This window comes from Strongylocentrotus purpuratus, unplaced genomic scaffold, assembly GCF_000002235.5.
Source record: "Strongylocentrotus purpuratus isolate Spur 01 unplaced genomic scaffold, Spur_5.0 spur5_contig_812, whole genome shotgun sequence".
NCBI lineage: Eukaryota > Metazoa > Echinodermata > Echinoidea > Camarodonta > Strongylocentrotidae > Strongylocentrotus > Strongylocentrotus purpuratus.
The window spans coordinates 1043240-1055316 of record NW_022145516.1 but is presented as its reverse complement, the minus strand read 5'-3'; the positions used below and the strand labels follow the sequence as shown (position 1 = coordinate 1055316).

The window sequence follows — 12077 nt, the reverse complement described above, 5'->3', positions numbered from 1 at the left end:
ATCTACTGAACAGTTGTAAATTGTAGAACACCATGAAACAAGCCCTGGTCTACCCATTACATGAGATTTATTGAATAAAGAACATAAGGGTATTGTTATAAACTCTACAAAATACTGAAGAATTTTGAGTGTTATCAAGTGACATAGTGTTCACTGACATAACAGTAGGAAATATAAAACTGAATTCTGAAAGTGCTGCAAGGTAGACGGGGGGGGGGGGGGCATTTACATTGACACAGAGATCTCTCCTATGGTTAGTGATTTGAAGATGAAAATTGGTAAACATATTGAATAGAGTATACACGACATTGACACAGAGCTAAAATCCCATGTTGGCAATACCCTATTATACTGTTACGTGAGGACTAAACAATGTGGAAAGAGAGTACAAAGCATTGAATATAAACTCAAATCAAATTTGGTCTTCTTTGGACGTGTTTTAAACTTAAATATGCCTTCGTTCGGACATGGGAAGTTCCAAAGAATTAAATCTTCTTTAGCTTAACAGAATACATGGACTTGGCAAAAGTGTTCAATGGCTACAGGATATGCATACAAACCTCACACAAGTTCATTTGTCTTTGTAAATCCAACTCTTGGTAGCGTAGCCCTCTGATCTGAAAGAGTTGAGTACGGATATAGAGCATGTATAAAGCATGTGATCCAAACAGGACACTGTTACCCCAAATTTAATATTATATATGGACATTTTATAAATACATTTCAAGTAAAAAAAATCAGTCGGCTTCATTTTTTTAAGTTTCAATCCATGTTTTAGAAAAGGCAACACTTTCCCTGTTGGAGCCAAGTGTGTACCTAACTAATTACCCAGTGACATGACTAAACGGCTAAAAATGGTAGGAGGACAGAACAAAACATTGAGGGCAGCTTGGCAGCAATGATCGTTGGCTACAATTATGCGTACAAACCCTGTTTTCTGCAGATGTGTAAAGAGACAACTCTTGGTTGGCTGGATTGAGCATTTGAAAAAGAGTTGAAGAGAGATTCAAGATCATTTATAAAGCATGTGATCCAAAGAGGTTTGTATGACCCGCAAAGGGAGTCGTTTGAAGTATTCTCCATTTGTAGGCATTTGTTGGAGCTTGTTCCTCCAGCCTCATGGACTAAGAGTGACTCATATTAAAGGAATGGACAACATCACCGCCGATACGCTTTCTCGAGCATAGGTATATCTACTGAACAGTTGTAAGTTGTAAACAAAAAACATGAAACGGGCCCTGATCTACCCATTATACAAGATTTATTGAATAAAGAACATGAGGCTTTTGTAACAAACTCTATGAAATACTAAAGAGCTTTGAATGTTTTCAAGTGATATAGTGTACACTGACATAACAGTAGGAAATATAAAACTGAAATCTGAAAGTGCTGCAAGGTAGACGGGGGGGGGGGGGGGCATTTACCCTGACACAGAGATCTCAGCTAAGGTTAAAGCGATATGAAGATGAAAATTGGTACACATATTGAATAGAGTATACACGACATTGACACAGAGCTAAAATCCCATGTTGGCAATACCCTATTATACTGTTACGTGAGGACTAAACAATGTGGAAAGAGAGTACCCCGGTACGGTACAAAGCATTGAATATAAATTCAAATCAAATTTGGTCTTCTTTGGACGTGTTTTAAACTTTAATATGCCTTAGTTCGGACATGGGAAGAATTAATCTTCTTTAGCATAACAGAATACACGGACTTGGCAACAGTGTTCAAAGGCAAAAGTTTATGCATACAAACCTCTAAAGAGATCCTTTGTCTTTGTAAATCCAACTCTTTATCGCATAGCTCACTCATCTGAAAGAGTTAAGGAAGGATAAAGAGCATTTATAAAGCATGTGATCCAAACAGGACACTGTGACCCCAAATTTTATATTGGACATTTTATGAATACATTTCAAGTAAAAAAATCAGTCGGCTTCATTTTTTTAAGTTTCAATCCATGTTTTAGAAAAGGCAACACTTTCCCTGTTGGAGCCAAGTGTGTACCTAACTAATTACCCAGTGACATGACTAAACGGCTAAAATTGGTGGGAGGACAGAACAAAACATTGAGGGCAGCTTGGCAGCAATGATCGTTGGCTACAATTATGCGTACAAACCCTGTTTTCTGCAGATATGTAAAAAGACAACTCTGGGTAGGCTAGATTGATCATTTGAAAAAGAGTTAAAGAGAGATTTAAAATCATTAATAAAGCATGTGATCCAAAGAGGATAGTATGACCCCTAAAGAGGGTCGTTTGAATTATTCCCCTCCCTCCCCCTTCCCTTGGATATTAAAGGTATGGGAAATTTGTATTTTGGAATATATGAACCAAAAGAAAAATAAATATTCAGAAAAATGAGTAACTCCAATATAATCATACTAGCAGGACCCGCGGAAATCCGCGGGATTCTAGAGGGGGGCGGGGGGTGTAAATAGTATAGAGACTGTCTAAATTAAAACCACCAAGAACTTTCTTTGCCATTCAGGCCATTAAAAAATATACATGTTAAAGGCACACTGCCATACTTGTAGCTACTTGCTCCCTCTAGATAGAAAACTTCCCCAATCGGTGCCTGTTGGTCCCCCATGATCCTCTTTTTCTTATGTTAAATGAGAGCCGAGTTAATGAGATAGTCACCTATCACAGTGACCTCGACGGCTCGCTGTGTGGTCTAATCCCTTCTTGCCCAGTAGTGGTGACGGTCTTTAAGCGTCCCCGCCTGCTTCCTTTTTGGGGGCCGCCTCCTCTTTTTTTTTTTTTTTTGAAATTTTTTTAATTTTTTTTTTTTTTTTTTTTTATGAAAGAAAAAAAACAGCGTCCCCGCCCGCTTCCTTTTTGCGGGCCGCCTCCAATTTTTTTTTTTTTTTTTTTTTTTTTTTGAAAGAAAAAAAAACATGAAAAGCACTGCTAAAATGTATTTCTGATTAAAAAAAAAAAAAAAAAAAATTGTCGGCCGCCATCTTGAAAAATAGCCCGAATGTCAGGAAAAATGTACGGAGCGGCCATTTGAAAGAAAAAAAAAAGGGCCTCCTCCTTCCCATTTTTCGAAAAAACAGGACGCTATAAGCATGTTTTTTTTTAATTTGGCCTTATATTAAATAAAAAAAACAATCCAACTGTACCGGTAGTTATTCTTTCAGCCACTGGAACAGGCAAAAAATTAAGTTTTTCATTTCGGGGGCTCCATTTCAAATTTTTGGAAACTTTCGGGGGCTCTTTTTTCCATTTCGGGGGCTCTTTTTTCTGGGGCTACTTTTTCATTAATTCATCAAAGGATAAGCCTACAGTTTGTTGAGATTTGTTTAGTAGGCTAATGTTTCGGGCTTCCTGCTTCATAATTGCCTATTAAAAAAGAAACTCCTTTTTCTAGTTCAATAATTAAGACCCCGTTCTCACTCACTTTGAAAGTGGTCTAGTTAGACCGCTCCAGACCGCTCCAGAGGAACGGGTCTTGAGGAACGGTTTGCGAGCGTTCACACTCCGAGCAGTTTTTATGGCTCAAACCGCTCCACGAGTCAAAGTGGTCTTGTTGCTATGGCAGCTCAGGTAGGCGGGTCAATTTTTTCGCGCGCGGAATCCAAACCCTATGTCACCTGATGTCCCGTTCGCAACGCGTCCCGTATACATGTATATGTGTAGTGCCTGCCCGATCGCTCATCGCGCGGAACGTCATTTCCGTTCAAAGTACGCTTTCCGTTCACATTGAACGTTGGAGCGCTCTGGAGCGCTCTTAATAAGACCCGCTCCTCAAGACCACCTCGGAAGGTGGACTTCTGGAGCGGTCCAGAAGTCCGCTTCCTGGACCACTTTGAGCGTTCTCACTCACCTAAGAACCGCTCCTGAGGAGCGGGTCTTAGTTAGAGCACTCCAGAGCGCTCCAACGAAGTGAGTGAGAACGGGGTCTTAGTTTTCATGCATTGATTTGATGGAAGAACTGTAACATAATAGACCCTAGATAGTGATTATTTCTGGCCATGAATTCCGATAATCATTTTACAAAGTAAAATTTTCACAAGAAAATCAAACAGTCTTTTAAAAACGTAGACATTAGAGTCTAGTAATACTTTTACTAATTCTAAGCTCAGGTTTCGTAAATCTATTCACGAAACTATATTGAAATCGCGGCAATAATGATGCAAACTAACAGATAACAATTTCAAAGTGTCAAATCTCTTCGACTCGAATTCAACTCACACACTGCTGCATAACTGCAGCGTAACTCCAGGAAACTTCAACACCGGCGCCGCAGGCGTCGGACGCCTGCGCTACCAGTGTTGGAGCTTCCTGGAGTTAACTGCAACTCAGCTCATCTCACACACACTACACAGTGGCAATGCACTGTATTGTATGCGTGTCAGTTACGGTGATTTTGTCTGATTTTCTTTACTTTGAAGAAATGATTATCAAAATTACGTAAACATGGCGAGAACATCACAAAATAGGCTTTAGTTTCATACCTCTATTTATGGAAACTTTATAATATTGCAGCAATCGTGAATTCGTGATGGAAATTGATTGATTGAGTTTCGCGATGTTTAGTGGTTCATGGTCTAGATCCAGCTTCTACCAAAACAAAATCGACCGCCAAAAACTCGAGCCCTACGCTCCGTCTCGATCTCGCAACTGCGAAAATGTACGTGTTTTGGCGTACTTGCGTGCGACATGGTAAGCCAGGTAAGGTATGGAATATGGTTCGAGTTTTTTTACGACCGATTTTTGTGTATACAATTTTATACGGATAGTCATCGGTCGTGTGTCTACGCATGTAATGTTAAATATCCATGAGGTATCTCTGTCGTCACGCATATCCTGCATTATGCATGTCGCGTCTGTTTTCGCCCTGGACGTCGACACGGAGGAGGACCTCGGGCGGAGTGTAGCCAATTCCACAGAGTAGACTCTCCCGCGGACGATGGCACCGGGCACGGGTACCCCGAGGGGAGGGTTCAGGAGGAGATAGCCGCACCAACTTGGGTCGGCGATCTCATTAAAAAACAATAGAATACAAAGGCTCGCCGAGACGTCGCGCCCCCCGCGGAGCCTTAGCGTATTACTTATATAGAATATCAAAGCATTGCGCCTAGTATTTATAAGTACCAAAAGAGATCATTGTTTTCAATAAGAAAGACTGATTTCTATGACAAGGCAGATTACACAAGCTTGTTGCCTTCTATTTCTTTTAACATACTTACGGCAATGAAATTCCTTGTCTGTTTACATAGTAAAAGGACATGTTGGGTATAAACTTGGACCCAAAGTAAGAAATGGAATTGAAAATTTCAAGCACACAAACCAGTTTTGCAGTTGAATCACCAGACCTCTTTTCGCCCTTCTCCTCCATCGACTGAAAATATATTAAAGCATAGACTTAGTTATATTAAAATGTGAGTTTATACATTCACAAAATGTAATTTATAAGTTTGGTAGCCTTATTTTTCAAGAATCAGAGACTGTTTAGTTGGAGCTTGTTCCCCCAGCCATATGGACTAAGAGAGACTCATATTAAGGGAATGGACAACATCATCGCTGATATGCTCTCTAGAGCTTAGGCATATCTACTGAACAGTTGTAAATTGTAAAACACCATGAAACAAGCCCTGGTCTACCCATTACATGAGATTTATTGAATAAAGAACATAAGGGTATTGTAATAAACTCTACAAAATACTGAAGAATTTTGAGTGTTATCAAGTGACATAGTGTACACTGACATAACAGTAGGAAATATAAAACTGAATTCTGAAAGTGCTGCAAGGTAGACGGGGGGGGGGGGGGCATTTACATTGACACAGAGATCTCTCCTATGGTAAGTGATTTGAAGATGAAAATTGGTAAACATATTGAATAGAGTATACACGACATTGACACAGAGCTAAAATCCCATGTTGGCAATACCCTATTATACTGTTACGTGAGGACTAAACAATGTGGAAAGAGAGTACAAAGCATTGAATATAAACTCAAATCAAATTTGGTCTTCTTTGGACGTGTTTTAAACTTAAATATGCCTTCGTTCGGACATAGGAAGTTCCAAAGAATTAAATCTTCTTTAGCTTAACAGAATACATGGACTTGGCAAAAGTGTTCAATGGCTACAGGATATGCATACAAACCTCCAACAAGTTCATTTGTCTTTGTAAATCCAACTCTTGGTAGCGTAGCTCTCTGATCTGAAAGAGTTGAGTACGGATATAGAGCATGTATAAAGCATGTGATCCAAACAGGACACTGTTACCCCAAATTTAATATTATATATGGACATTTTATAAATACATTTCAAGTAAAAAAATCAGTCGGCTTCATTTTTTAAGTTTCAATCCATGTTTTAGAAAAGGCAACACTTTCCCTGTTGGAGTGTTATCAAGTGACATAGTGTACACTGACATAACAGTAGGAAATATAAAACTGAATTCTGAAAGTGCTGCAAGGTAGACGGGGGGGGGGGGCATTTACATTGACACAGAGATCTCAGCTAAGGTTCAAGCGATATGAAGATGAAAATTGGTACACATATTGAATAGAGTATACACGACATTGACACAGAGCTAAGATCCCATGTTGGCAATACCCTATTATACTGTTACGTGAGGACTAAACAATGTGGAAAGAGAGTACCCCGGTACGGTACAAAGCATTGAATATAAATTCAAATCAAATTTGGTCTTTCTTTGGACGTGTTTTAAACTTTAATATGCCTTAGTTCGGACATGGGAAGAATTAATCTTTTTTAGCATAACAGAATACACGGACTTGGCAACAGTGTTCAAAGGCAAAAGTTTATGCATACAAACCTCTAAAGAGATCCTTTGTCTTTGTAAATCCAACTCTTCATCGCGTAGCTCACTCATCTGAAAGAGTTAAGGAAGGATAAAGAGCATTTATAAAGCATGTGATCCAAACAGGACACTGTGACCCCAAATTTTATATTCTATGTAGACATTTTATAAATACATTTCATAAAACAAGGGAAACGCTTTCGGCTGTCTCGCCTTCATTAGCAGGCCCCAAAAAATGAAATCCTCTGAATATAATCACATTTTGAAGTGAATAGTGACTAAGAATCACCGGAAGAACTATTTACTATTAATTGTACCACGATCGATAACTTGAATGAAATATGAACAAATTAATAATAAAATTATTAATTCTCATATTAAGTTGTGAATATTCCAAGTCTACTGACCTTTGACCTTGTGACCTTGTGACCTGGAATTTGTGTCATATGATTTGTGATACTTGATAACCCTTGGGTACAAGTTTCATGGAATTTGAACGAACAATTTTGAAAATATGCTAAAAATCCAATATCTTGATGTTGATGCCACAACACAGTCTAAGTTTGTTGACCTAAAATGACCTTTGACCTTAACTTAGTGACCTGAAATTCTAGTCACATGATTGGGGATACTTGGTAACCCTATAGTCTAAGTTTCATTGACTAAGAACATACACATTCAAAATTATATCAAAAATTCAAAAACTTAACCTTAGGTTAAGTTTTTGATGTTGACGTTGTCGCCGCCGTCGCCGTCAACGGAAAAGCGGCGCCTATGTCTCGTTTTTTGCTACGCAGGCGAGACAAAAATCAGTCAGCGTCATTGTTTTAATTTCAATTCATGTTTTAGTAAAGGTAACACTTCCCCTGTTGGAGCCAAGTGTGTACCTAACTAATTACCCAGTGACATGATTTAACGGCTTAAAATGGTGGGAGAAAAGAACAAAATATCGAGGGCAGCTTGGCAGCAATGATCGATGGACGACCATGCTCCTGAAAAATAGAAGAAGGTTATACTCCCGACCTCACGCCCCATGGTATTCAGAAGCCCTGCAGTAGATGAAACGGGAGAGACGACGATGTGAATGTAAAATGAGATGGTCTTCCCTCCAAGTAGACAAAGATATTTACCAGACAAAATGCAAGGTCTGCAACGAACAGATCAACCTGGCCAAGAATCAGTACATACAGGCAAAGATCTCAGATTTCAATCAGAAAGACCTGTTCCAAGTTGTACGTCAATTAACCTCACCAGTACATACCCACATCCTTCCTCAACACGAATCTTCTGCTCAGCTTGCGAATCGGTTCGTTGATTACTTCCAAGAGAAAATCAAACATCTCCGAGATGACCTGAATCTTGTGATTCATAATGACCTATCGGTCGATATCTTAGAGACATATCAATCAACAATGGTAGAATTCGATATCACCAAGGAAGATGAGATTCTCACCATTCTTAAGTCCACATCGACAACTTCCTTTGACCTCGACCCTATGCCTATACCCTTTCTGAAGAAGTGCTTATCTTAACTTCTATCTGTGATGACTAAGATTGTCCACGAAAGTCTACAATCTGGGGTTGTTCCTGTATCACTGAAGGAAGCTGTCATGACTCCTAAGCTGAAGAAGCCTGGCCTCTCACCTGAAGTACTTGCATACTAATGGCCTATTTCTAACATCAGTCACATTAGCAAGGTCATCGAAAAGGTTGCAGTTGCCCAGATACAGGAATACCTGACATCACATGACTTGCTTCCTCAGACACAATCGGCATATACATCTCACCACAATGTAGAAACGGCCTTACTGCGCATTAACAACGACATCTTCATTGTGTTGGACAAGCACGTGGAAGCCATACTTGTCCAATTAGACTTCACAGCCGCTTTTGACACGATCGATCACCTTCTCATCCTAGATCGATTTTTCCGTCGTCAAGGACTCGCAGGTACTGTCCTCAGCTGGTTGAGATCGTACTTCTCACAACGGAGTCACGTCGTCAAAGTTGGGACCAGTACCTCACGAACTGTCGAGGATACTATCGAGGTTGCTCAGGGTTCTGTCATGGGGCCACTTACGTTCACCCTATACACCGCACCGATCAACGACATCATTTCAGCTCAATAGCATGATCTACGCAGACGACACCTAGATCTATGCCATATTTCATCCTTCAGAACGTTATGTATTCACTTACAAACTGAACGCATGCATTGAGGACATTCGAAGTTGGGCTGTTCGAAATCAACTTGCCATAAACGATAAGAAAACAGAGGTTACTGTTACATTTCCATCAAGATTCCTTGATCGGCCCAATCCCAGCGTTACCGTGATGGTAGGTGACACCAACATAGCGGCATCAGCAAAGGCAAGAAACTTGGGAGCTAGCATTGACCACCAACTTACGATGAAAACCCAAGTTAAGAACATCTGCAGATCTTCCATGGCAAAATCGGACAGATCCGGATGTACCTTAATTGACACTAAAACAACGAATAAACTCGTCCATGTATTCGTCATTTCACGACTGGATCGACTCATGCAACTCTCTACTCAGTTGCCTCCCAGACACAGAACTGAACAAACTACAACGCATTCAGAATACCGTAGCCAGAATGATTGAGCAATCCCGACGGTCAGAGCACATATCACCCATCCTCCTTCGTCTCCACTGGTTGCCTGTCACTGGTTGCCCTCACTCTCCGATCTTAGCAACAAAGTCCACTACAAGTTCTACGCACGAACCCATACTCAATTCTACGGCGAAAGATTCCTCAGCTACTATGGACCCACCCTATGGAACAGTGGCGGATCCAGGGGGGCCGAAACGGCCGCGGCTCCCCCTATTGGCGGCGCAAAAAAAAGGAAGAAAAAAAAGAGGAAGAAAAGAAGAGAAAAAAAGAAAGGAGAAGAGGAGAAAAAAAAGGAGAAGAGAAAAGAAAGGAGAAGAGAAAGGAAAAAAGAAGAGAAAAGAAAATAGAAGAGAAAAGATAAATAAAAAGCCCCCCCCCCCCTCCCTCTAACTCCGGGGTAGGAGGGACCGAATTTGTGTTCCCTAAATTTCCGATAAAGAGTTACTTTTCACGAAACAAAGTCCGGCCCGCAATACACAAAAATCCGGCCCGTACTGACTTTACACACCGGAGACAGAGGGGTGCTTTCAAAGAGAGGGAACATACATGTGCGTACCCTAGATAACACTGAGAGGGTGAAGGGGGGGGGGGGTGGGGAAAAGAAAAGTCGGTGAGAAAGGGGGAAAGGCAAGGAAATGGCGCTAAGTGACAGTAACGACAAATATGGGAAAACTGTAATCGGGAGATTAGGGGACATTCCAGGAGGCTCATTGGCAAACGTTATTGAATAGAGGGGGCCGGGCCGGCCGCATAAAATCTCGAGCCGCGGATTCAAAGTTAAACGTTAAGAACAGCCCCTGCGGTCATCACTCTTTAGTGAGAAATTTGAAAAAGGGCACAACATTTTGGATGTCTTTTAAATAGAAGTTATATACTCAACAGTCAAATTTTAAATTAACGGTAGGGCCGCTTGACAACTCTTATTTTGCCCTTCATTTGGATTCAGCTCGTATCGACTCGCTTGTGATTGTATTAGAACTCATGTTGGTAGTAATCATGGACAGCTAGGGGCGGCGATCCTGGGCCCGATATGGGGACAAGTCTCCCAGGAAATTTAGAAATATAGCTAGAAATAAATATAGCGGAAAGAACGTACATATCGGGCTTAGGGATTTTTTAGAATGCATAATTTCAGCATTCAACATTGCAAAATCTCGTTTGGTCGCTACGCCCCGGCCCGGCCCTCGCCCGATAACACAAAATTATGACGCTCCCGGTCGTGATTTATCCATGGTAGCTGTAATATAGAACGGTACAACGAATCGTCTTCTTTCTGCAATAATTTAATGAAATGTCAAAGCTTCCGCGCATCGCTCGGGAGGGGGGCAACTGAATTCAGACAAGGATTGGGAGTCAAGAATGGTAAAACGAATCATCTTCTTTCTCTAATAATTTAATGAAACGTCAACGTTTCCGCGCTTCGCTCGGGAGGGGGGGGGGGGGCGGGAACTCAATTCAGACAAGGATTAAGAGTCGAGAACGGTACAACGAATCGTCTTCTTTCTCTAATAATCTAATGAAACGTCAAAGCTTCCGCGCTTCGCGCGAGAATGGGGGGGGGGGGGAACTCAATTCAGACAAGGATAAAGAGTCGATGACGGTACAACGAATCATCTTCTTTCTCTAATACTTTAATGAAACGTCAACGTTTCCGCGCTTCGCGCGGGAGGAGGGGGGGCGGGAACTCAATTCAGACAATGATTAAGAGTCGGGAATGGTACAAAGAATCGTCTCCTTTCCCTTATAATTTAATGTAACGTCAAAGCTTCCGCGCTTCGCGCGGGAGGGGGAGGGGGCGGGAACTCAATTCAGACAAGGATTAAGAGTCGAGAACGGTACAACGAATCGTCTTCTCTCTCTAATAATTTAATGAAACGTCAAAGCCTCCGCGCTTCGCGCGGGAGGGGGGGGGGGGGAACTCAATTCAGACAAGGATAAAGAGTCGATGACGGTACAACGAATCATCTTCTTTCTCTAATAATTTAATGAAACGTCAACGTTTTCACGCTTCGCGTGGGAGGGGGAAAACTGAATTCAAAGAAGGATTAAGAGACGAGAATGGTAAAACGATTCGTCTTCTTCCTCTAATAATTTAATGAACCGTCAAAGCTTACGCGCATCACACGGGCAAGGGAAAACTTAATTCAGACAAGGAAGAGTCGAGAATGGTACAAAGAATCGTCCACTTTTCGTTATAATTTAATTAAACGTCAAAGCTTCCGAGCTACGCGCGAGAAGGGGGAGGGGACGGGAACTCAATTCAGACAAGGATTAAGAGTCGAGAATGGTACAAAGAATCATCCCTTTTCCTTATAATTTAATGAAACGTCAACGTTTCCGCGCTTCGCTCGGGAGGGGGGGGGGGGCGGGAACTCAATTCAGACAAGGATTAAGAGTCGAGAACGGTACAACGAATCGTCTTCTTTCTCTAATAATCTAATGAAACGTCAAAGCTTCCGCGCTTCGCGCGAGAATGGGGGGGGGGAACTCAATTCAGACAAGGATAAAGAGTCGATGACGGTACAACGAATCGTCTTCTCTCTCTAATAATTTAATGAAACGTCAAAGCCTCCGCGCTTCGCGCGGGAGGGGGGGGGGGGGGGAACTCAATTCAGACAAGGATAAAGAGTCGATGACGGTACAACGAATCACCTTCTT

General features: G+C 41.4%; 1 protein-coding gene across 1 annotated transcript in view; it reads right to left on the bottom strand.

The window, feature by feature from the left end:
* Positions 1-12077, bottom strand: part of LOC115921148 (centrosome-associated protein CEP250-like) — a 30882-nt gene that overhangs the window by 10046 nt on the left and 8759 nt on the right. Inside the window, exons 4-8 of the mRNA XM_030978293.1 lie at positions 6800-6856; positions 6122-6178; positions 5302-5352; positions 1762-1818; positions 561-617 (exon numbers count right to left, since the gene is read on the bottom strand). Coding sequence (XP_030834153.1) covers positions 561-617; positions 1762-1818; positions 5302-5352; positions 6122-6178; positions 6800-6856 — 279 coding nt within the window. The remainder of the gene's footprint in view (positions 1-560; positions 618-1761; positions 1819-5301; positions 5353-6121; positions 6179-6799; positions 6857-12077) is intronic.